At 37.1% G+C, this 26532-nt stretch overlaps 2 protein-coding genes across 3 annotated transcripts; one reads left to right on the top strand and one right to left on the bottom strand.

The window, feature by feature from the left end:
* Positions 1-16903, bottom strand: fitm1l (fat storage inducing transmembrane protein 1, like). Of its 2 annotated transcripts, none has more exons than XM_046876675.1 (2): positions 3543-4251; positions 1-2251 (listed from the first exon to the last, which is right to left on the bottom strand). In XM_046876675.1, exons 1-2 carry the CDS (start codon positions 3719-3721, stop codon positions 1612-1614), a joined length of 819 nt encoding a protein of 272 aa, XP_046732631.1. In that variant the 5' UTR covers positions 3722-4251; the 3' UTR covers positions 1-1611. The 2 variants fall into 2 exon arrangements, 1 of the variants encoding a protein (XP_046732631.1); XR_006928832.1 differs by lacking the exon at positions 3543-4251 and adding an exon at positions 16385-16903 and having other exon boundaries at positions 2113-2251.
* On the top strand, positions 15488-24877 carry rpp40 (ribonuclease P/MRP 40 subunit). Its single transcript, XM_046876674.1, has 8 exons — positions 15488-16001; positions 19083-19224; positions 19432-19497; positions 21262-21357; positions 21451-21576; positions 23157-23349; positions 23432-23566; positions 23692-24877. Exons 1-8 carry the CDS (start codon positions 15885-15887, stop codon positions 23888-23890), a joined length of 1074 nt encoding a protein of 357 aa, XP_046732630.1. The 5' UTR covers positions 15488-15884; the 3' UTR covers positions 23891-24877.
* Positions 24878-26532: the final 1655 nt, after the last annotated feature.

The raw sequence follows: 26532 nt of genomic DNA, 5'->3' as shown, positions 1-26532 counted from the left end.
TTCAGGGCAGAGAATGTATTCATTCATTTATTTCACACAAGAAGTGCAGTCTTTTTTCTCCAAAATCAGCTTACAAGTAGATTACAAATGTGATATTGATTTTATACAATAGTTCAATAAACAAGCGGTTAATATTAAAAGACTTGGTTTTAGACACCACATTTCCTCTTCTCTTTTTTTTGCTCTTTTTCGCCAACAAAAATAATGAATAAATCACCCGTTTAAATGATTTGGTTGAATCGCAATGTCTCACTTATTAACAACGACTTGCTGCCACCTACTGGCGGTTTTAATTCCACGTCTAAAGTAGCTTCTTTTTTTTTCTTCTTTTTTTTTATACTCTCAAATATCAATGTTCAACGTCTTATGTTTCAAATATCAAAACATTATTTATGCATTTGTAACTGCAGGTTAAATCAATACACGTCCCTCTAAGCTGCATTTAACAGTGTGTCAATACATTTAAATGCCACTTCAGATGCAGCTTCTGTTTCTTCTGCAGTGCAAAGATGAATTTGGTTGATACTGATTTCATTTGTATACTAACATCCAAAATGTCTTATTATACTACTTAGCTGATTAATTGTAAGAATCTGACTCAAAATATGATGCATTAAAAAATGCTTTGAAAGGTAAAATCAATTGAAACTAATTGGAAAATATTAATCAGTCACTGCTGTAAACTGACCACACAGAATATGAGGAATATCAAAAATTTTAAGAGTCAGCTGTCCATGGTAGTCCTTAAGGTACTGGCACAATAACGCACTCAGCAAAATATTTAATTTTCATTATCAATAAAATCCCAAAAATATGAAAAATATATTTATTTATTTATTTATTTTATTTTATTTATTTTTAGGTAATATTGCACACCTCTAGTCTGCTCTTCTAAAACTGATAAATCCACTGCCCTGTGAATATTCTCAATTCTAACTACTTGTATCTTGACTTTTACTTATGCTAAATAATGATTGTGAAGAAGTATATTCTGCAACTATAGTATTGATTCCCATATGTATTTCTTCATAAGTGTTTGCGATAGCCAAGTAGGTTTATTTTTTTTATTTTGGGTTTTCATATAAGAGCACCAGTATCCAGGTATACCAATAACCAAAAAATGTATACTGCCACATGAAGGCAGTGTTAAATAGAATATGTAAATCTTATATAAAACAAACAAAAAAAAGGGACATTCATCTTTATTTACAGTTATTTATTTTTATGCAAGTTGACCATAAAATTAACACTTGTTTTTAGATGTTTATAATTTACTGGCTTCAGAAAACCCCCAGAAAATATCAATGAAGTAAATTCACCAAGTCAAAATTTCCTTTTACCTTGTAGATCTGAACATATATTTTTTTACAGTTCTCTTTGCCTTTATTTTTATTTTAGGGAATATGTAACCAGTTTGAGAAATAAAATTGAAGAAAGCTTGTTAGTGACTGTTTTAATTAAGATGTGGTATCTGAATCAGACTTTTTAAAATCCCTGAAACAGGTAGTTCAAAACTTTGATAATTAAACTTTATTTAATAATTCTTCAAGCATATTTACCCCAAAGTAATTAAACAATTTCCTTTTTTTTTAAAAACAATTTTATTTATCCCTATGTTGTTAGAAGACCTACCCCAGGCCTTCCAGGACAGTACCAGCTTGGTCCTAGATGGTACCATCCCTGGTACGTTGCCCTCCAGCTCAGGCAACCCAAAGCTCCTCCCAAAAGCTGGTTTGGGAATTGAGGAAAATAAGCAAGTAGGCAGAAAAGTAGAAACAACCATAGACTCAGCAAAAGGGCACAGAATAAGAACAGAATTCTAAGGGGTGCTCCAGAGATCCCACCCAGGTTCAAATAGGGCCCAAATACAGCCATCTCCTCGGCCAGCAGCAGGCAACAAAAAGAAAGCAGAAAGATGTCCTCAGAGACCTCATAACCCCGCCATAGCATGCCATAGCTTATGCAATCAGCTTTTGTCTCACCCTCCCGTAACAGCAACAAAGGCTGCCCTTCTTCATTAGCCCCTACAGCATGCTCATGAGCTCCACTTAGGGGCTCGTAGCAACTTCCTGTGGCATTCTCCAACAGGCTAAGCAGCTTTCGGAAGCCCAGCCACAGCCCACCTGCTACAGCCAGCCGTGAGAGATGCCGCAGCGTGAGTGTCAAGGATCGTTGCACAGATAAAGACAGAAGAAAGATGAAGGAGCCAACAAAAATACAGGTCCAACCCCATCCTGAACGCAGAAAAACTCTGTTGAAGACAAAGGACAATTTAATTGGCATTGCAAAATGTATATGAATGCATGACAGCAAATATTAGTTAGTAGCAAATGTACATTTGGGTAACGATTTTAAAACTTTAATTTTTCAAAAAAATATTTCAAATGTAAGGCTTCCATTTAACATACCAAAACAACAACAAAAATTAAGTTTTTTTTTTTTTTTTTTTTTATTACCCAAACAAATGAGGATAATGCAGCTTTGTGCTACACTGATGTTATGAAAAACCTTCTGGATAAGCCCAAGTAGACTTATTTGTACAAACATTTAGAGAAAATATAGTTTGATAAATTTACATGAAGGAAACTGGGGAAGAGGTCATAAAATAAACCGCAAAAAAAACCAAAAATGTAAAAAAAAAAAAAAAAAAAATGTTAGCATAAATTGTATTGCAAACAGGTTGTGAATTACAGTCTTTATTGATTTAGTCTAATATTATCACATCACTGTGCATCAAGATTTTTCATTTCATTTTTTTATTTATGATTCAGTGATCAAGCTATAATCAGAGTGCTTCAACATATGATCATAAATGTGTTTTATTTCTGTCCTAAATGGCTTGGGAACTAGTGGTACTGCCTTCAAATATTTTAAGCACCATTTGAAATTCCTTACATTTAATAACCCATTAAACTCAAAGCTTGTTATTTAATTAGAACACATTATTCTGCAGCTGCTCTAAAGAGTTATTCAGACAAATTTAGAAGCTATAATCAAGTACATTACATTCTACTTTGCATTAAATAAAAACAACATTTTTTAACTTTTGTATTAGGACAATGTATGGTAAGGTCTATTTTTGTGCTGCAGCATAGTTGTTGTTGTTCTAACCTTCTGTACGTTTAGTACTTTTTAGTACAATAAAATAAAATATTTTTAATGTCTGTCACACACCTTTTCGTGTAACACTGATTAACCTTATTGCATTTTGAGTATAGTGGGATTGTGTATTTATTGTCATTAGATTATGTTCAAACCAAATTCTCTTGCCCTTGCCTTTTATGTATACTTCTTTGGCTTTCTTTGAAAAGACACTGCATTAGTAGTCTCACCACTAAACAAACTAAGTCTGTATTTATATATTTCTATAGTTGGAAAATTGTATACTGTAACATTTTTAACAACACTGGTTTTGAGAATTTATGAACTGGCTAATTGGTGGCACAAAACACATTCTTGTATAAGCATTTATTGTATGCAAACTCCTCCCGCAATAATTTCACTTGTTTATGTTGTAAGATGTGTGCATGCAAACAGCTCACCTGTATAAATAATGGCTCCTCTTCGCAAAAACACTATAGTGGGATACCCATAAATTCATCAAGGGTCCAAACATGACAACGGCTGACAGAAACAAATGGAAATGGCGGCGAAATAATACATTGCCCAGCAGTGCAGCCACCAGGTCTGTTATGACCACAAGTAAAGAGTTCAGAAACATTTGAAGCAATAAAAACAGAGGAAGTCAAAAAGGTCTTGTGTAAAAGTGTTCAGTAAAAAAAAATGTATAGCTTCCAGTTTGTAGTCAAATATATTCTAAAGATTGATCCTACACATTTTTTTCTTGATTCTTTCTTGATTCTTTAAGTTTGTGCTCAAATCTTCAATGTGTGTCAATGCCTCGCTTGCTAGTGTCTTTTGTGTTATATGTGTTTCTGGAATGTTCCCTTCATTACTACCCCCACTACTCTCAACCAGCCACTAGGCTCCATTTTGCTATATTTAGGAATTGTACTGTACCTAATTCTTCCCAGGTCTCCTGCTCTGCCTATTCTTAGCTTCAGCTGTTAGTGTCAAAGTCCGTTTATGTCAGTTATTATTGGCCTTACCCGCTGTTAAACTGTTAAACACAACCAACCTCATTGTCTCGCTTTGCTTACATAGCTATGACACTTCAAGCCCAAAATAAGGTAAATTGACATTTAACTTATCAACCAAGTATAACAATTAAATCTTATAGATCTGTAGTTAATATAACTTAAAATTTCACAACGATGCAAACCCTGATCAAGTAAAAAATAAATAAAAATGTAAGATAATATAAATTGCTGCAGAGGAACCAATGGAATAGCTAGAAGGCCTTGGCCCATACATGACCTCCTAACATAAAGTCAACACATTAAAACACCTGCTAAAACACCTGCTTCACTTAAACTAATGCTTTCATACACTACAATCACTTGTTTTGGATATACTAATTAATTACATTACATATTACGGACTACTGGATATTCCAGTAGTCCGGACCAAACATCTTCCCCCACACTTGACTAAAAGATCCTTCAATCAGCCAGTTTGTGCATGTTACATGTTAACAAAGACCTGCATCTGTACACACTCGCATCCAACCTTTGGCCTATCCAACATCTTTAATAAATTAGACATGCACATCATTATAAACTGATTGAATACACAATTATATCCAGAAAAATATCCAGTGTATCTTGAGTAGGCATATCATAAAGTTGTAATAATCAAGTAAATAAGTGCATATAAATGATCAGTAATGCAGTCAAAATTAAATGTTGAGTCAAAAATCCTTTCATCCAGTACCTTCAACATGAAGAAACAATAAACAATAAATTTTCTATACACGTATATGTAAATGTATATGTGTAGGAACATGTATAGGATGTGTGTGTGCATGTGTGTGTATGTAATAAATCACTGTGAATCTATAAACAGTAGCATGTAGTCAGGTGTATGTAAATTTTACAATACAGTAAGTAAAAATTAAAAATAAATCAAGGCGTTAAAAAAAAATAAAGAAAAATCCACCACACACCAAAAACCAAGATCCAAAAACCAAAAATAGTTTGCACAGTCCAGAGTCCAAGAACCATAAATCAAAAACCAAACAACAGTTCCTTTGTCTGCTTAGTCACTATCCATCTTGTAGTATAGTTTCCAAAGTCAAATCACAGATGTCCTCACTCAGTAAAACTATAACCTCCTGTGAAATCACACCATCCCTCTTAATCGACCACTAATGTGCTCTGCTGCAGTAAACTGTGGTACTGAGGCTACAGCACCCTCTATCTCAAGTTCACCAACTAGACCAGTTGCCCAGTCGTAGATCCTATTGCTCTCCAGGAACTCCTCACTTACTCCAGTTCCGTGAAAGCCACTCGAAATTTAGATGTCCAGCTGACTCTGGAGAGTCCACAAGCTGCTCATCTGTGTCTGGGGGTCCCCACATCACTGCCATTTGTTAAATGGTAGTGATAATTTAAACAGATCTGAGAACAGATATAATACAACAAAACAACAACAAGTAATATGTCTACAACTGTTCTTTTCACCCATTGCATGTCACCTATTGCTTTTTCATCTGGTCTCGCCCTTAGCACTCTCGTGCAGTAAAACAAATGATACCAAGTGTGTCAGGCCAGGGCTCAAACCAGGGTCATCACAAGGAAAGATTAATTCCTCAGTAAAGAGACACAGGTAAGGTGATGAACTCAAGTGCGGAGAGAGAGCCAGCTATTATGTGGGAATTTATTGAAGCAAAAAGGGGAAAACAATTGATGACTCACAATGTAAGAACAAACAATAACTAGGCAAAGGTTTAGCAAAGTAACAAATGAAATAATATACAGACTTTAAAAAGTGTCAACAGAAATCTAAACAAAGACATGGGCAAACCAGAGAAAACTATAGGCAGGAACTTGGCAGGAATACAGTGGCTAAGCAAAAATAAACACTAAGCAAAGAACAAAGAAAATCTTTTTCTTTGTCTTTTTTCTGCCTCTCCCATTAGAGGTCACCACAGCGGTTCAGCCTTCTCCATACCCCCCTGTCCTCTACATCTGCCTCGTTCAACCCAACTACCTGCATGTCTTCCCTCACCACATCCATAAATGTCCTCCTTGGCCTTCTTCTTTTCTTCCTTCCTGGTGGCTCCATCCTCAGCATTCACCTACCGATATACCCCGATATCCCTCCTCTGCACGTGTCCAAACCATCTCAATCGTGCCTCTCTCACCTTGTCTCCAAAATGTCCTACATGCGCTGTCCCTCTAATAAATTCATCACTAATAAACTCATTTCTAATCCTGCCTATCCTCGTCACTCCCAATGAAAACCTCAACATCTTCAGCTCTGCTACCTCCAGTTCCACCTCTTGTTGTTAAGTCAATGCCACTGTCTCCAAACCATACAACATACCAGGTCTCACCACAGTTCTATAAACTTTTCCCTTCACTCTTGCAGATACTCTTCTATCACAAATCACTCCTGCCACTCTTCTCAACCCACTTCACCCTGCCTGCCCAACACACTCACCATTACTTTGCACTGTTGACCCCAGATCCTTGAACTCCTCCAACTCCACTGTCCTCTCTCTCATTCACAAACATGTACTCTGTCTTACTACTACTGACTTTCATTCCCCTTCTCTCCAGCACGTACCTCCACCACTCCAGGCTCTTATCAACCTGCTTCCTACTCTCACCACAAATAACAATATCATCCGCAAACATCATAGTCCACAGAGACTCCTGTCTGACATCGTCTGTCCATTACCACTGCAAACTAGAAAGGGCTCAGAGCCGATCCTTGATGCAGTCTAACCTCCACCTTGAACCAGACTGTCGTTCCTACTGCACACTTCACTGGTGTCACACTGTCCTCAAACATGTCCTGCACCACCCTCACATACTTCTCTGAAACGCCTGACTTCCTCATACAATACTGCAAACTAGAAAGGGCTCAGAGCCGTTTCTTGATGCAGTCTAACCTCCACCTTGAACCAGACTGTCGTTCCTACTGCACACTTAACTGGTGTCACACTGTCCTCAAACATGTCCTACACCACCCTTACATACTTCTCTGAAACACCTGACTTCCTCATACAATACAATACTTACAAAACTCCTCTCTCCCTGTCATACGCTTTCTCTAAATCCACAAACACACAATGCAACTCCTTTTGACCTTCTCTTTACTTCTTCATCAACATTCTCAAAGCAAATAATGCATCTGTGGTGCTCTTCCTTGGCATAAAACCATACTGTTGCTCACAGATGGTCACCTCTTCTCTCAGCCTGGCTTCCACGACTCTTTCCCATAACTTCATGGTGTGACTGATCAACTTTATTTCCCAGTAGTTACTGCAGGTCTGCACATCTCCATTATTCTTAAAGATTGGTACTAGCACACTCTTTCTCTGTTCCTCAGGCATCCTCTTACCTTCCAAAATCTGGTTGAACTCCACTTCCATCTCTCCTAAACATGTCCATGCTTCTACCAGTATGTCATCTGGTTCAACTGACTTTCCACTCTTCCTTCTCTTAATCACTGCTCTCACTTCCTCCTTGCTAATCCTAACCACTTCCTGCTTTACCATCTCCACACCACCCAACCTTCTCTCTCTTTAAATTTTCTCGCTCATCAGCTGCTCAGAATACTTCTCAACACACTCTCCTCACTAATCAACACATTTCAATTTGCATCCTTTATTGCTCTAACTTGCAGCACATCCTTTCCAGCTCAGTCCCTCTGCCTGGCCAATCTGTATAAATCCTTTTCTCCTTTCTTAGTGTACAACTTCACATAAAGCTCCTCATATGCCTTTTCCTTGGCTTTTGCCACATCCCTCTTTACCTGCTGCCGCATCTCCTGCCTACTTTTCTCATCACTCTGTCGATCCCAAATCTGTTTTGCCAACCTCTTTCTCCTTATGCTCTCCTGCATCTCCCCATTCCTCCACCATGTCTCTTTGTCTTTCTTTCTATTTTCAGATGTCACACCAACCTTTTTAGTTGTCGTCCTTATCACTTTTGCAGTAGTTGTCCAATCAATCAGCACAAATTCACCACCACTAAGCCCATCTGACCTCTTTCCTGAAGCGCACACTCCAGTTTTCCACCTTTAGTTTCCACCAACTAATTCTTCTTTCAGTCCTCACTCTCTTCCTTTTCTTCACCTCCAAAACCATCCAGCAGACCACCATCCGATGCTATCTAGCTACACTGTCCCCTGGCAACACCTTACAGTCTCCAATCTTCTTCAGTTTGCATCTCTTACATAGAACATAGTCCACCTGTGTGCACCCTATACTCTTATACGTCACCCTATGATCCTTCTTCTTCTTAAAATAAGTGTTCACCACTGCCATTTCCATCCTTTTAGCAAAATCTAGTCAAGTCAAGTCGTTTATTTGTATAGCGTTTTTCACAACAGACATTGTCTCAAAGCAGCTTTACAGAAATCAACAGTCAAGGTAAATGGTGTGCATTTATCCCTGATGAGAAGGCCATACCGACTGTGGCAAGGAAAAACTCCCTTAGATGTAATGAGGAAGAAACCTTGAGAGGAACCAGACTCAAAAGGGGAACCCATCCTCATTTGGGTGACATCAAGAGTTTGATCATAAATCTTTCAACAATACAGAACACTGGAGAAAATCTACCACCATCTGCCCTTCCACATTCCTCTCCTTAAGGCCATACCTAACCATCACCTCCTCATCACCTCTGTTCCCTTCCTCTACATGCCCATGAATGTCTGCCCCAATCACCAATTGTTCATTCTGAGGTACACTTTCCACCACTTTATCTAACTCACTCAATTTTTCCTTCTCCTCCATCTCCTAACCCACTTGTGGAGCATAGGCACTGATGACATTTATCATCACCCCTTTTAACTTCCAGCTTCACGTTCATCACCCTATCAGAAACTCTTCACCTCCACTACACTTTTACTAAACTCTTCCTTCAGAAATCACCCATACTAAATTTCTCTTTCCATCCCCACCATAAAAGAACAGTTTAAACCCACCTCCAATGTTCCTGGCCTTACTTCCTCCACTTGATCTCCTGAACACACAACATATCTACCTTTCTCCTCTCCATCATATCAGCTACCTCTCTCCCTTTACCAGTCATAGCACCAAAATTTAAAGTACCAACCCTAACCTCCACTCTACTACACTTCTCCCTTTCCTGCTGTCTCTGTAGACGTCTTCCTCCTCTCCTTCACCTCCTTCAGTCAGCCCAATTTAAACTGGTACCCTGTTGGCTAACAATACTTGTGGCAGTCGTTGGTAACTTGGGCCTCGACCTATCTGGTACGAAATTGTGATTCATGATCTGCATATTTGATTTGGCAAGTTTTACGCTGGCTGCCCTTTCTAATACAACCCTCCCCATTTATCCAGGTTTGGGACCGACACTAAGAGTGCACTGGCTTGTGCAACCCTAATGGCTGGTTTAAAGAACAAAGGAAATGAGCTTGCTTAAAAAGTCCATGAGGTGGGAAAACTGAAGAAGTGGGACAATAGCGGCCACTAGCGGCGAAAAGGGGAAAAACATGACAAAGTGGTGCCTGCACTGTAGCTTTCAACACTGTGTACGGGCCTTTTCTGTGAGGCACGTTCCACTTCCTTTTGAACACTCACAGGTAGACTTGATTTTCTGGAACAATGGGATTTTGTGTGTCTGCTGCTTGAACAGGCTCCTTTTATCTGTAAGTAAATAGACGTGTGAATTCGAGTTATTTGATGGATATAAGCTTTAAGCTCTATGTTTTAAAGTAATTATGGGGTTTTAAATTAATTAAATCATCAGGACATCAAACTGAACTTTTGCTGTGTTTCCACATGGACAGTTTTAATTGCCGGATGTGTGCATCAGGGCAGATTTTGGTGCTTGATTTGAGACTTAATGCATCAGTAAAACAAATGTTTATTGGTTAAAAACAATTATTCAGTGGAGTTTCTTATTTTTTTTTATATCTGAGAAAAAGAAATGATGCCGTAAATAAATGTGTGTTGCGTTTCAGGTTTTAATTTCACCTCATTTCTATTTATTTATTTATATTTTTAATACAAATGGTAAAAAAAAGTGCACACTGCATTAATAACACAATTTTAATTTAATTAGTTGAAATTAATTTGCGTTAATATTTCACATAAGATATGCACACAATTTCTGCTGACCTGCTGTTTGCACTAGACCCTGTTATCCCCAAAAATATCATCATTTGGCCTGTTTGAGGCATAGGAACCTTACTAATGCCTTCTAACTGGGCTGGAGCTATTGCGCTGGTACCATGTGCAATAATACTTGCCTCAAAACTCTACCTGAGTTTGGCAATACTGGAAATATGTCTTTGAGGCTTTGTGTCCTTCTTGTGCAAGCTTCATTAATATTGTAATATAATTCTTATGGCACTGTTCCAAAGATGAACAAATTAGAAAGTCATCCACATATTTCAATAACACACTATCCAGCAGTTTTAGCACTTGATAAAACACATGCAGTGAATGTTTAAAACATTGAGGCATTCTAGTATACCGCATATTTTTTCCTGCATATGTATAGGCAAACAAATGTCTACTTTGCTCTGCCAGAAGAACACTAAAAAAGGCTAAACAGAGATCAATAACAGTAAAATACTTCATTCGGCAGCAACGTATGTGGATTAGGAACCTCTGTGTCATGCTGCGAACGAACGGAGGTGGAGGCCGGCGCACAGTTCCCTTTGGTTTAATGCAGGGGTGTCAAACTTAAATTCACAGTGGGCCAAAATTAAAAACTGGGACGAAGTCGCGGGCCAAACTCAATATTTATTGAAAAATTGACTGCAATTGTGCATGTTTTCCGTCTCTCCAGATGTGTAATGTTTAACCTTTTCATATGGAAACAAACGTTAGTTTTGCATAAACATTGAATCTGGAACAACCAAAGTTTAATATTATAAACACATGAGAAATTAAATTTTAAATAAAACACACAGCAGTGGTATTCGTTTCTTGTTATGTCTCTCTCTATCCGTAGCCTTTCGAATTCCTTTTTTAATGTAAACCTTTTTTCACAGGTCAACAACAATACAACCAAAAATAATAACAGATTTGGCCCGCGGGCCTGAGTTTGACACCCCTGGTATAATGAATAAAGAGAAACACACAAATACATACACGGCAATCCAGTATAAGTCCAAAAAGAGATATCCGTGGTACACCCTGGAGGGGTGAGGTCCACAAAGTCCCAGAACGAAAGCACGGAAAGATGGGGTAATCCCATTTAAAGATTATTCAGTGGATGTGGAAGCACAGATCATATGAAATCTTTTCCGTGAGAGGGGGATAAGACCACGTATCAATGTGTTTTCAATTCAATTCATTTTTATTTGTATAGCGCTTTTAACAACGAACATTGTCTCAAAGCAGCTTTGCACAGATAATGTGCTGATAAAAATGAATAAAATGTTCTTTTAAAGTGTAAATTTGTCCCTGATGAGCAAGCCGGTGGCGACTGTGGCAATGAAAAACTCCCCGAGATGGCATAAGGAGAGGAGGAGAGGCATAAGGAGAAGAACCAGACACAAGAGGGAACCCATCCTCATCTGGGTTGCACCAAATATTGCAGATATACGATGTTGCGGGGTACAGTGATGCTGATCAGAAGCAAACTGTAGACCTGAGTCAGTGTGAGAGAGAGGGAGGAGAGAAAAGGGGTGACAGGAAGATATGGATTATTATGTGTCTTTATTGTTGTATGAAATTAAGGACACTGTGTAGTTCGGGACTCCGGCAAGGCTCGCTATGGCAGCATAACTAAAAGGGAAAACCAGAAGCTTACACAGACATAAGGGATCTCTAGGATATGAGACGACCCACCACAACACCATCAACAAACCTGAGTAAACGTGTGAAAGTGAGGGGACGACAGCATACAAATATCCCAGTTCACCAAACACTCTATGTTCCCTCCAGATCTGCTCCTTTACGTAAGAAAAATCTACTGATAAAAGACTAAATAAATATGTTTTCAGCCTTGACTTCAACACTGAGACTGTGTCTAAATCCCAAACACTGATTGGAAGGCTGTTCCATAACTGTGGGGCTTTATAAGAGAAATATCTGCCCCGTGCTGTAGTCTTCATTATTTGAGGTACCAACAAATAGCCTGCACCATTTGTAGGTGTGGAAGATCAGATTAGTAAAGAAGTTCACTCAGATACTGTGGCGCGAGACTGTTAAATGCTTTATACATCAGTAGTAGTATTTTATAATCAATGTGAGATTTAATTGGACTCCTCAATATTTTTAAGCTGATCTCTCTCATCTGGCTTTGCTGAAATATACAGCTGTTTATCAATAGCATAGCAATGGAAGTGAATACCATATTAATGTATAATTTCACCCAGAGGCAGCATATATAAAGAGAAAAGCGGTGGGCCTAAGACAGATCCTTGCGGCTCTCCTTCCGTGCTTTTTAAAATACTGTCAAGTTTGTTTGACGCCGTTTACGTTCTAGTTTCCGAGTAGTCTGTTTTAAGGTGCACGTATGATCATTATACCACTGTGCTAATTGTTTCTCCCTGATCATTTTGGTCTTAAGGGGAGGTACATCATCTAGAGTCATATCCAAAACTTCATATCCAAATAAATATTTGCAGGAGTGTTACCAGTTTTCAAAAAAATCGTTAATTTATTAATTTATTCTTTTGAAATCATACATATCAAATGTGACACATCAAGGATCAGCGCTTAACAAGGAGTACATTTTGTGCATTACCCTTCGTTTTTAACAACATAGGCAATGCAGAGCATGAGGGAAAGGCAACTGTGTGTAGTGCAGTACATATAGTATGCCTTGCGCTTAAACAGTGCCTTTGTGTATTATCAGGTGTGTTTATATTAATAGCCAATTATTTACTACAGTAATATTAATATATTTATGGAGCCCAAAAAGTAAATGCTTGTTTATTTTAAAAACATGCCCAAAAGAAACAAAAATAGCCTATTTATAATTTTACATTTAAAATGTACACATTTACTCTGTCCATATATTTTTTTTTGCCAAGCCTACTCTCTTCCTTTTGCTTATGCAGCAGTATTACTTTTTTTTTTTTTTTTTTTTTTGTTATAATGGGCTTATATTCTTTGTAAGTCACCATTAAATCCTCCAACTCTTTCATGGAAGTTCAGGTTTTTTTCTAAAACGCTTTACACAATGGACATTACCTCAAATGAGATTTACAGAGCACAAGAATTATAGAACAAAAAAATGTAATAAGTGAATTATGAGTATTTATCCCCGATAAGCAAGCCTGGGGTGACCGTGGCAAGGAAAAACTCCCTTAGATGGTATGAGGAAGAAACCTTGAGAGGAACCAGACTCAAAAGGGGAACCCATCATCATTTGGGTCATTATGAGTAATATCCTTTCTACAGTTTTATACAGCCGGTTGACATTGTGGAACCAAGATCTACTAAGCAACTTATAAAATAGTTTAACATCTGACATCATTATCATAGATTCAACACAAACTCCTTCATGCCAGAGCTCTAAATGTTCAAATAAGTTCAATGTCCAAACTCTACATGAAGTGGGTTCCAAATGTACCTAGTACATCTCTAAATGGTTTGGGATAATTGCAGGGTTGGCATCTACTCTTTGAAGGTCTATAATCTTCATGAGGTTGGGTAAAACTGGAGCTGGCGCAACCTCTGGGATGCCTTGGAATATATAGATAAAAAGAAGCAGTGTAGAGGAATTAGCATAGCTGCTGTTTATAATATTTACAAGCACAAGTTGATCATTTGTGTTTGATCAGATGTACTGGAGCACAAGATGATGTGATCTGATCTGATGTGATGTGATCTGTTATGTGTAGGCCTTGCTAAAAAAGATATGTCTTTGATTTACACTTAAACTGGGAGAGTGTGCCTTAACCCTGAACACTGTCAGGAAGGCTATTCCAAAGTTTAGGAGCTAAATGTGAGAATGCTCTACCGCCTTTAGCGGACTGGTATTCTAGGAATTACTAGAAGTCCAGACTTTTGAGATTGCAAAGAGCGTGACGGATTGAAACGTATAAGAAAACTGGATAGATAGATGAGAGCTAAACCATTTATGGCTTTGTAAGTAAGAAGCAATAGTTTGTATCAATTCAAAACTCAGTAGGTAGCCAGTGTAGGGATGATAAATTGGGGTTATATAGTCATATTTTTTCAACCTTGTGAGAACTTCATTCGGGACTAAAGTTAACTTGTTTATTAATGATGCAGGACAACCACCAAATATTGCATTACAATAGTCCTGTCTGGAGGTCACGAATGCATGGACTGGCTTTTATGCATCAGATATAGGTAACATGTTTCTTAGCGTAGCAATATTTCTAAAGTGAAAGAAGGCGTTTTTTGTAATATAGGAGATATGATATTCAAAAGAAAAGTTGCTGTCTAAAATAACTGTCAGGTCTTTTACTGTTGTTACAGTACATCCTGCTCAATGCAAGTTGAATTGCTGGAGCTTCTGTGTACTGGTTTTTAAACCGATGAGCCATATCTCTTATGTTTTATCAGAAATTAATAATAGAAAGTTATGAGTCATCCAATCATTTAATTTTTTTTAACACAGTTCTGGTTTTGGCTATTTATATAAATAGCATGGTATTATCAGCATAACAATGGAAGATAATTGCGTGCCTTCTAAACCATATTTTCCAAGGGAAGCATGTATATTGTGAACAGCAGGGGTCCTAGAATTGTGGCACCCCATATTTGACTTGCATTAGCCTTGATAGTTGTCCATTTAAATCTACAAAATGGTAACAATCAGAGAGGTGGGATTAAAACCAATTTAATGTCTGTCCCTGAATGCCTATGTAATTATGTAAGCGATCTAGGGGAAAGTCATGGTCTGCAGTGTCGAATGCAGCCCTAATATCTAGTAAAACTAACAGAGAGATGCAGCTTTGGTCTGAAGCTAAAAACATGTTATTTGTGATTTTAATGATGGGGTGATTTTTTTTTTCCATTTTCTCTCCAGATTACAGGTTGCTCTCTTGAGTGCATGAGTGTGACTAATTCCATGGTGCAGGGTTTTTTTTTTCTCTAACCTTTTTATTCGGAAGGGGGCAACGGTGTCTAATGTGTTAGTGAGGATAGCGCCTATGCTGTTTGGCATTATCTCAAGATCATTAGCATTTAGGGGCATAGAAAGATGTTAAAACAGATCAGGCAGGTTACTTATAAATCTGCCCTTAGTGGTTTGGAACAGTAGTGCTGCCACGTCGATACCGGCAGTGTGTACAGTATGATGTAATGGTTTGTGATTTGATATCCCTCTAAAGTTTAAATATTTATTTTAGTGACCTCTGAGATATTAAATCTACTGTGTGATTGAAACAATGAGTCGGTCTAGTGTTTCGTTTAACCCCAAAGGCGTAGTTCGCTTTTTTCCTCCGTGTTTCCAGGATATCTCCTGAAATCGGCGATCCATTGAAAATGTATTTTCTTACTCGCCGTGCGCGCGCATTAACTCTGGGTTACCAATAGGAGGTAGATTAACCTAATTCATCACAGGTACTGTATTATGGAACCGACATACCCAAAGTAAGCAAGTTTGAGAGTTCAGGGTATATGTGAGTTGAAGATAATCTTGCTTTCTGGAATACTCCCCTACTCTAGATTCGGCGTGCTGATTTATTTTTATGCTTCTCCAGTGCAGTAGGTGGCAGTAGCGCTGCTTTTTACTGTTTAGCAATCGACATGAAAAGCGGACGAAAGAGATGTTAACACAGAATTAGATTTTCAAGTTATTTTTGTTTACTTTCATAAAGCACACTTATTATATATATTTCTGTTGAAAATGCCACCACACTTGGAGAAATGTCCGAGGAGCCTATTAGTATCTGAAAAGTCCAACTTCTTGAATGAAGCATCACGACATGAAGCGCACGTGTCTAAACACTGGTTCAACTATAAGGTGAGCTCATAACCACACTACTGCTTTTAGAGCTGTTCAGCAACACTAAGCGGGGCTTTACAAATTTCCTGATTAAACTTTGTTCAAAACCTACGGAAGAAATCTCTCTAAATACAATTGTTCGACTTTACAGTTAAGCTTTGTATATCATATTCTAGTTAATTTGCTTCCGCATAGGGCAATGTTTAAATTTATGTTCCAGACTTGATGTAAACATTTGATTAAAATGTTGTAAGAAAAATTCACAACACATTTCTGAAAGCATTATCAATTAACAAAATGGAAAGAGAAAAAAAAAAAAAAAAGAAATCAAAATTAAATCAATTTTAGGTGTAACCACCCTTTACCTGCAAAACAGCATCAATATTTCTAGGTACACTTACACATAGTCTTTGAAGGAATTCGCCAGGTAGGTTTTTCCAAACGTTTTGGAGAACTAACCACAGATATTTTATGGATGTAGGCGGCCTCAAATCCTTCTGTCTTGTCATAGAAAGCAAGACCGAGCTAATTATGCTGAGAGACAGGGCTCTGTAGAGGCCAAACCATCAGTCCCAGGACTCCTTGTTCTTCTCTAGGTTAAGTCTCCGGTCTTTAATATTGCCCATTTCTTTGTGTTTGAAACATCTCAGTCTGCTTTGAAAACTTTGCCTGGGAGAGACGTTGCTGATGCAGTATAACTAACTGCGTCTTGTTGCTGCGCTCAGTCCTTCTATGGTGTATGGCCTGTGACATAAAACTGTCTACCACAACCTCACATTAGTATCAGAGTTGGCTGTTCCTCACTCAACACAGCTGTTTGTTACAGTTATTGATGTTGTTTCAACCCACATATGAAATGTATCATTAGCACCTGCTTGGTATAACTGGTTAATTCTACACCTGACTCTGATCCTACAAAGTCCTTGTCTTTGTGCAAATGTAAGAATTAAAAGCTAAAGTGAGGTCACACCTAATATTGATTTAATTTGATCAATTTTAATTGATACAGAAATAATTTCTATCTATCTATCTATCTATCTATCTATCTATCTATCTATCTATCTATCTATCTATCTATCTACAGTTGTATGCAAAAGTTTAGGAACCCCTGACAATGTCTATGATTTTCATTTATAAATATTAGGGTGTTTTGATCAGCAATTTCATTTTGATCTATCAAATAACTGAAGGACACAGTAATATTTCAGTAGTGAAATAAGGTTTATTGGATTAACAGAAAATGCGCAATATGCATCAGAAAGAAAATAGTCAGGTGCATACATTTGGGCACCGTTGTCAGTTTGTTGATTTGAATACCTGTAACTACTTAGCACTGATTAATTGGAACACACAATTGGTTTGGTGAGCTCATTAAGCCTTGAACTTCATAGACAGGTGCATCCCATCATGAGAAAAGGTATTTGAGGTGGCCAATTGCAAGTTGTTGTTCTCTTTGACTCTCCTCTGAAGAGTGGCAACATGGGGGTCTCAAAACAACTCTCAAATGACCTAAAAACAAAGATTGTTCAACATTATGGTTTAGGGGAATGCTACAAAAAGTTATCGCAGAGATATAAGCTGTCATTGTTCACTGTGAGGAACATGGAGAGGAAATGGAAGACCACAGGCACAGTGCTTGTTGAGGCCTGAAGTGGCAGGCCAAATAAAATATTGGAGAGGCAAAGGCGAAGGATGGTGAGAACGGTTAAAAACAGCCCACAGACCACCCCCAAACACCTACATCAACTTGCTGCAGATGGTGTCACTGCATCGTTCGACAATTTAGCACACTTTGCACAAGGAGAAGCTGTATGGGAGAGTGATGCGAAAGAAGCCTTTTCTGCACACATGCCACAAACGGAGTCGCTTGAGGTATGCAAACGCACATTTGGACAAGCCAGCTTCATTTTGGAATAAGGTGCTGTGGACTGATGAAACAAAGATTGAGTTATTTGGTCATAACAAGGGGCGTTATGCATGGTGGCAAAAGAACACAGCGGTCCAAGAAAAACACTTGCTACCCACAGTAAAATTTGGGTGAGGTTCCATCATGCTGTGGGGCTGTGTGGCCAGTGCCGGTACTGGGAATCTGGTTAAAATTGAGGGTCAGATGGATTCCACTCAATATCAGCAGATTCTTGAGAATAGTGTTGAGGAATCAGTCACAAAGTTGAAGTTACGCCGAGGCTGGATATTTCAACAAGACAACGACCCAAAACATTGCTCAAAATCTACTCGGGCATTTATGCAGAGGAACAAGTACAATGTTCTGGAATGGCCATCCCAGTCCCCAGACCTGAATGTCATTTAACATCTGTGGGGTGGTTTGAAGCGTGCTGTCCATGCTCGGCAACCATTAAACATAACTGAACTGGAGATGTTTTGTAAGGAGGAATGGTCCAAAATACATTCATCCAGAATCCAGACACTCATTACAGGCTATAGGAACGTCTAGAGGCTGTTATTTCTGCTAAAGAAGGCTCTACTAAATATTGATGTGATTTTTCTGTTGGGGTGCCCCAAATTTATACACCTGTCTAATTTCATTTTGATGCATATTGCGCATTTTCTGTTAATCCAATAAACCTCATTTCACTACTGAAATATTACCGTGTCCTTCAGTTATTTGATAGATCAAAATGAAATTGCTGATCCAAACACCCAAATATTTTTAAATGAAAATCATGGACATTGTCTTGTATGCAAAAAAAAAAAAAAGTCTGTCTGTTTCTTAGAACACAAGTTTTTTTTTTTTTTTTTTTTTTTTAGTAATGAGCTGAAGGAGGCTGTGGTTGATAAATTAATTTACAATATTAATTAACTTTAAATTTGGTTAAAAAAAAAAAATTTAATTCACCTTCAGTTAATGTCTCATCCTACTAAGAGTTGTAAATGATCTGGTCTGGATGGTATACCTTTACATTGCAAGACATGACTCACAATCCCCAACCCCCCAATTACATGCATGATACCAATAAATAGAAAGCAACCTGAACTCAGGGTTAAACTGGGCATACTGTACCTGTGAAATGCTGATGCTACTGTGCCTTTTAATCATCATCATAAAAATTATTTTTACTAAAATATATTGTTTTACAGATTTCTTTGCTGATACCTGAATGTGAAGTACTGCCTGCTGATTTCCTAAAGGTTATCGGTAATTTCAGCTCATATTATATTGTTCAGGATCTACCAGTTTACAGATTTCTGGAAGAGGACATGCTTGAAATAATTAAGAAAGGTAAGGACAGTGTTTTTACCATGATGTTTATTTGTTTTGTGTTGATTCTTTCCAGAATGTTTTGCATTCAATTCAATTCAATTCAATTCATTTTTATTTGTATAGCGCTTTTAACAATGAACATTGTCTCAAAGCAGCTTTACACAGATAATGTGGTGATTAAACATAAATATGTTCTTTGTATCTTTGTACATTCTGTTTTCACAGGCAGTTTTTATGCACTCTCCTACAAAACCCGACTTGATGAAGACAATGTTATTGCTTGTTTAGGCAGTAAGTATGAATAAAAACACGTGTATCCATTTCATCAATAGAAAAATATTATGCTGGTATTTTGTTTGATTTACTTAAGTTCCAACCAAAATAATCACTGAAGCAAATGTTCTTACATTATCTGTTACCATAAATTTAATATCAAATCTCTGCCCCATAATCTAGTGTCCAGAGAGCTATTTGGTGCACGGCTAAAACCTATATATGTAGTGCATTTATAAAGCAGCCAGACCCCTGTTACTTTTTCCCAATTTTAAGGTGTAGCCTGATACTACAATTGTTGAAATTCATTAATCTACACTTGGCACCCCGTAATGGTAAAGTGAAAACAGAATCCTAGAAACGTCTGTAAATTAAAAAAAATAATAAAAACTGAAATATCACTTGCATAAGTATTCAGACCCTTTACTCAGTACTTTGTTGAACCAGCTTTGGCAAAAGTTACAGCCTCGAGTCATTTTGGTTATAAATTCACAAGCTTTGCACACCTGGATTGGGAGATTATCTATCTATTCTTCATGGCAAATCCTCTCGTGCTGCGCCAGGTTGGATGGGGACTGTCGGTGGACAGCCATTTCCAGGTCTCTCCAGAGATTTTAAATAGGGTTCAAGTCAGAAGTCTGGCTGGGTCACTCTAAAACACAGTTGTCCCGAAGCCACTCTTGACAGATGGCATGAGATGCCTGGTTTCCTCTAAACATAACAGTTAGAATTGAGGCCAAACAGTTCAGTTTCATCAGACCAGAGAATCATGTTCTATGGGTTTTGCACTGAGGAGAGTTTTCTATCTAGCCACACTGCCATAAAGCCCAGATAGGTGGAGCACTGCAGTTATGGTTGCCCTCCTGGAACTTTGTCCTATCTCCAAACAGGATTTTCTGAGCTCAGTTAGATTGACAGTTGGGTTCTTGGTCACCTCTCTTACTAAGGCCTTTTCACCCTATTGCCCAGTTTGGCCAGGTGACCAGCTCTTGAAGTTGTGGTTGTGCTTCTTCCATTTAAGGTTTATGGAGGCCACTGTGCTAGTTCAAGTTTATTTCTATAGCGCTTTTCACAATGGACATTGTCTCAAAGCAGCGTCACAGAACTTAAGAATTATAGGGAATTATGTGTTTTAGTCTCTGATGAGCAGCCTGGGGTGACTGTGGCAAGGAAAAACTCATTAGATGTTATGAGGAAGAAACCTTTAGAGGAACCAAACTCAAAAGAGGAGAACCCATACAAAACACCGGAGAGTGAGAACTACCATGAGAGTGTGAGATTATGAGTATTGTCCTTTCTTGTGCTATTGAGAATTTTCAGTGCAGCATTTTTCTGTAGCCTGCCTTAGATCTGTGCTTTGCAACACTAAGTGTCTCTGAGTACTGCAGGGGGTTCTTTCACCTCATTGCTTGGCTTTTACTCTTATATGCATTGTCAAATGTTAGACCCTCTATAGCGAGGTTTTGGCTTTTTCAGATACTGTCCAGTTAATATTGCCACAAGTAGACTCCAGTCAAGGTGTAGAAACATCTCAGCAACAATCAAGAGAAATTAGAGGCACTGGAGCAAATTTTCCAATGTTGTTGCAAGTGGTCTGAATACATATGTACAAGGTATGGGTATTATTAAGTATACAGCAATACAAAGATTTGCAGTGCAGTTTTATGCCTCTATGTAAATGAGGCAATAGATCACTTTCTTTTTCCTCTACGTCTTCATCTCTGACTCTTATACAGTGCTTGATGCACTCTGTCATAATTCTTTTTTTTTTCTTTTCTTTAGGAAAATTAATATTGTCTCTTGATAAGGACACGTATGAGCAGCTTGGCCTGGAGGGAAAACCATCACTATACAATCACAGAAAGCCCATGAGATACGGTGAAAAATCTAAATAATAGCGAGAAACTCCAAAGCTATTTGAATCTGATAGTTTAAAGTAAATTTTTGCTTATTACGTTTCTATACTTGCAGTTGTAACTGTGGACCTCACCGATAAATCGTTGGTGCCTGGTGCAAAGCGATACCAGCAAGTTCTGCTAAGTTTGAAAGAAAGAGTTTTACTGAGATGCGACTTTCTTTTAACAGATAGCCATTCAGGTTTGTAATATATCTTTAAAAGATTATATTCCTTTAAGATATGTGTTCACTGACATGAATATCAGTTTCTGCAGAACAATCGAGACCTACAGGATAATATGGCGGAGTTTTAGGGCCACGTCAATAAGAAAATCTAAGAATACGAGAATAAAGTTGCAGCAGCATTAGTTTATCATCCTTTTTAGAAACAACATTTCCTCTTCGAATAACACAGATAGAAATTGACTCTTTTGTGCAGTCTGAAAATGGTGTTCAGTGGTTGACTATGAAGGGTATTGATGGTTACATCTGCATGCTATTTGTTGAGAGGTGTTTTTCAAAAGGAAGATACAAGTAAGTATTGCCACGCCAGTATTTCAGCCGGTGCTGCTACGACTTTATTCTCATAATCTTCAATTTTTTTAAAGTCAATAAATGCCATTGTAGGATAAACTGACTTAAAAAAGTACATATAATTAATCTTCCACTTAACCTCGAACTAAGATATAATTTAAAATCCTACATGTTTGCAGTTAGAAAATAATATTTGAAGCCAAAATAATTTTTAGGTTCCACATTTACAATAATAAGAATGGTTTTGGTCTTAGTTTAGGATTTAAAGCCCTTTCTCTTATGAGAGAGGAATTTTGCTTTTGTGATTTAGATTATGGAGTAATACTTAAGATTTGTGTAAAAGATGGCTGACTATAAATTATTGAAGGGATATTGAATGATTTCATTAATTAGCAAACTGCTTTAAATTATTTTTTTCAAATGCCCCACAAAGAAACTCATAATCACTCACAAACATAAGTGCTACGTTTCCTTTTCTGCTGATGTAAAAAGCCCAACCTTATGGGTTGCACTGACACAGTTCTAAAGTTTGCATTGCATTTAGAGTTTTAGTAACACTTTCATTTGTTGCTAATTATGATAAATGTTCTATATTTGTTTCTCTATTTTTCTCACAGGTTTAGTAACTATTTCCTTTCTCTAGCTAGTTCTCCCACATTACTCAACAGTTTGCAGGTGTTTCCTCTGTGAAGCATGAAGGCAATCACTTCATCTTGTTAATTTGCTCTTCATAAACAAAGTTGCTAACAGAAAGTGTTGCCTACAGTTTAGTTATGTATATAGTGTTCTCCACTAATATTAAGCACCCTTGGTAAATAGGAGCAAAATAGACTATTAGAAATTCTTTAATGTTTGAAAAAAGTAAAAAAAAAAAAAAAAAAATTGAACACACAGGCCAAATTCCCTTAGTCATTTAGGTCTTCCAGTCAGGTAGTCTACTATCAAGACATAAGGGGTGCATCAACCTGCATCACTGTCAGCTTTTCACCAAGAAGTGCCAGCCTGATGGTGTCAAAAGCGCTGGAGAAGTCAAAGAACATGACCCTTACAGTACTCGCCGGTCCCGTCCACATATCCCATTTTACTTTTGCTCTTATTTGCGTATCATTTTAATTTTTCTAGTGCACATTTAGTGTAGTTAGTGTTTCAAATGTACTATTTTTAATAAAGCATTAGTGCTAATGATTGTCTAGACAATTTGTGTTAATGATTGTATTAGAAAATCTTTGTGTCATTCTCATGCTCAGACCAAGATGGCTATCTGAAGGCTCTCCTGTCTCAGTACACCTACGAGAAGTGTAGGCCTACTCTTAGTACCCAAAATCTGACAGATCTGTTGTGCCCATCACTTCAGTCCTCAGATTTTCAGGGAAAGAGTCTTTCATGTACCCCAGAGCAATTCCTAGACTGGCTTGGGGCAGTCAACCTGAATATCAGTTGGTGAGATGTTTCTTCGTTGGATTTATTTGTCAAATCTGGTATTCCTTTCAGTGGGTAAAAATTTTTATTATTTATGTTGCAGTCAAAACTCAGCTACAAGTTTCCTGTCCACATACGTGTGTCCGGAGCCATGCAATTCTGTGAGCCAGGCCCTGCTTTGCACAGTAACTGGACTCATTCCTCCTGAAGACATTTCTGCACTTTTACAAGAACTTAGGTAATTTTCTTTGCTGTATAATTTAATTTCTTGAGTTGTGTGTTTTTCATGTATTCAAAGAAATTATGTAATGAAACTTCATTAATGAATGTTGTTAAACATTCTCAATTTTTTTGATCATCCAGAAAATATTTTGATGAACCAAAGGTCGCAGCTTGGGTCTCGCTCACTGTGCATGGCTTTGTGGATAGCCCTGTGTGCTGGGGAACAAACGAACATGGCTTCCTCAAGGGGGGAGAGAACTTCTACAATTTTGTTTGCTTCAAGAACCAGGAATACTGGTTGCACATGGCTACTGGTGCACATGATGGCTGTCCACCTTGATCAACTGCCCTGTGTTAGAGAAAGGCATATTTTCTCTTCTACTTAATATTTCTGACATTAAGAAATAACTAGAAGACATTTTGTATAGAAATTCTGTTGTATTTTAATATTCAAACTACAAAAATAGCTAAATATTATTTTGCTAACAGAATACATCACTGATATGAGAAACATGTTATAAAGAGTTAAATTAAGTGCAGTGCTGCAAACTACAAGTTTTATTTGTCTAATGATTTAAACAATATTATTTGTTCTATGGGGCATTCACATTGCTGCAAGTAAATCATTAATCTTTAATGCAGAGTAATGTAGGAGAAGTGCAAAGCAGGCAATGAGAGCAGGAAAAAGTTTTCTTTTTTAACATTATGCAAACAAGAAGCAAATAGTATCCAGTGCTGGGCATGACAAGTTTTCCCTATGTGTCATGCTCAGGGTCATGCCATGTGAGGAAATTAGAGCAGTATTTAACCGAAGGAAAATTTTTCCATTTCCTATAAACTCTGAAATAGAGAGAGAGAAAAGGAAAAAGAAATGAAAGGATGACAAGCCAGTAAACATTTTCATGCAATTTATGATGTTCTACTATAAATAAGAATAATATATGAGAATTAATTTGAGGTCCATTTGTTAAAATCACTATTTTAAAATGGAAGAATATCCCTATGTTTTGCATAGCAGAAACATTTTTTAGTGTGAAGGTTTTGAAGATGCCTAAATTCCAGCTGGTGAACAACAGTAGCATTTAACTACATACAAACTATTAATATTTGTTTTTTCAAGGTCGACAAAGGAAGGGTTCACAAGTAAGTGTTTAGACAGGACTACAAAGTTGTGAAAATAATGCAAAAAATAAAAGCTGATATTCTGATTACCATACACAGATAAAGTGAATCAATTTCACCATTTAGCAATGGTGGACATTATGGAAGAATTTCTGTATTTTTTTTTACTGTAGTGTATTTTATAAAATATTTTCAGGAATTTACATTTAAATGTCTTGCGTTTTTATTACATTTTAGAAAAACATGCCATTCCCCAGTACTTTAAAGTGAACACAAAGTTCACTAAATGAGAACCTGTCGCTATAATCCAACAGTTCTTGCAAGAGTTTCATTGTTGTGGGGGTGCTTTCGCTGTATGCCTGTGTCAATAGAAATAGGAATGATGCACAGTAAAATGGAACATGCATAAATTATCATTATCGGTATTTTTAACTTTGCTAATTATATTTAAAAGCAAATGCTTTTGTACAAGTAGAAATATAAAAGGTATCCGATATTTTACTTCCGTTGGTATTAAAGCGCGGTTTAAAAACTTTTACTTAAGTACACAAAAAGTGTAGTTTTTCCACGTTTGCTTGGCAGCAGGTTTAATATAAACTTCTTGACCTTACTTTCACAAGCCCTTCTCAGTCTTGCTCCTGGTTGTACTTATAAGCTGCTCTGTCTAAATTCCATCACAAATTCTCATGTATACCTTCTGCTAATCTGGTTTATTTGATTATTTCAAATGTCAACTAAACACCTATTAAATAAATGCAGCATTAAATTAATATATTGTAAGCAGTATGGAGAATGCAACGCAGTTTGCTGCTCCAGTTCTTCATTGCTCTGTTCTATTTGTCTTTGAAAATTTTCAGAATAGTTATTAGATGGCTCATGAACAAATCACAAACACTTACAAACTTGATTTTGTTTTGGAGCATTGAAAATGTTTAATAAAATGTTTAGTAAAAATTTATATATAGTGTGGAGAACATCAAATGTATTGTAAGACCATAAGGCCTAACATGGTGTCATGCATCTGGTCTGTGTTGTGGCGCTAACTTTTGCAGTGCTGTCCATGGTGCTGTTCTGCCCTTCTATTTGAGGTTAAGCATCACAGTTTATTATTTTTAAAGTTTTCATTTTTGTTTTGTATGATTACTGAAAATTAGTTATATACAGTAATGACACCTGTCACAGAAGATTGGTTAACCAATCTTAACCAGACCTTAACCCAAAAGAGAGGTCATGGAAGGACAAAAAAGAGCCATTTATCCAAGGAAGCCCACAAACAACAGTGAGTGAAAGCAGTTTAGTAAGGATGAATGGGCCAAAATTCCCTTAACACAATGTGCAAGATTGATCAATTACCCAGAAATATTTACATAAATGTTGCTGTTCAGAATGGTCATAACTGTTACTGATACAAGTACTTACGTACCTTTTTCATCAAAGATATGTTATGTAGATATGTACAATTTGCTGAATAAATAAATGTAAAGGTGCATTAAGACAATGTCCAGTGTTAAAAGCACTATACAAATAAATAAAATGGATTTTATCATTTGTCAGAAAATATCATTTGTATTTGGCTCAGACAGTAATTCTGATTTGATGCTTTACATTATTGGACTCATTCTAACAGCAACAGCTCATACACAGATTTATTTAATGGATGTTCAACATAAATGATGTGGTGACTTTTATGTTAGGAAATGTTTATGTAACATTTAAGTAGACTCAGCTGTGCTTTGTAATAGTCACTGTGCTTTGCATTGTTTCCCACCAGTGTAAAGTCTGGTTTCTTTTTATAAAATCAAAACCTGCATTTTTAAAGAGAGTGTTTTCTTTATCATTATTAATAAATTAAATATTGAA

The sequence above is a fragment of the Silurus meridionalis genome, chromosome 20, assembly GCF_014805685.1.
Source record: "Silurus meridionalis isolate SWU-2019-XX chromosome 20, ASM1480568v1, whole genome shotgun sequence".
NCBI classification, from domain to species: domain Eukaryota; kingdom Metazoa; phylum Chordata; class Actinopteri; order Siluriformes; family Siluridae; genus Silurus; species Silurus meridionalis.
This window is presented reverse-complemented; position numbering and strand designations above follow the sequence as displayed.

What these genes read in the sequence shown, in the direction of transcription:
- fitm1l (XM_046876675.1), bottom strand. Translation starts at nt 3,721, where the DNA reads ATGTTTCTGAACTCTTTACTTGTGGTCATAACAGACCTGGTGGCTGCA. An exon ending in AGGAGCCATTATTTATACAG is followed by an intron (nt 2,252 to 3,542) that starts GTGAGCTGTTTG and finishes TGTCTTCAACAG; the next exon opens with AGTTTTTCTGCGTTCAGGAT.
- rpp40 (XM_046876674.1), top strand. Translation starts at nt 15,885, where the DNA reads ATGCCACCACACTTGGAGAAATGTCCGAGGAGCCTATTAGTATCTGAA. An exon ending in GCTTGAAATAATTAAGAAAG is followed by an intron (nt 19,225 to 19,431) that starts GTAAGGACAGTG and finishes CTGTTTTCACAG; the next exon opens with GCAGTTTTTATGCACTCTCC. An exon ending in GCACTTTTACAAGAACTTAG is followed by an intron (nt 23,567 to 23,691) that starts GTAATTTTCTTT and finishes TTGATCATCCAG; the next exon opens with AAAATATTTTGATGAACCAA.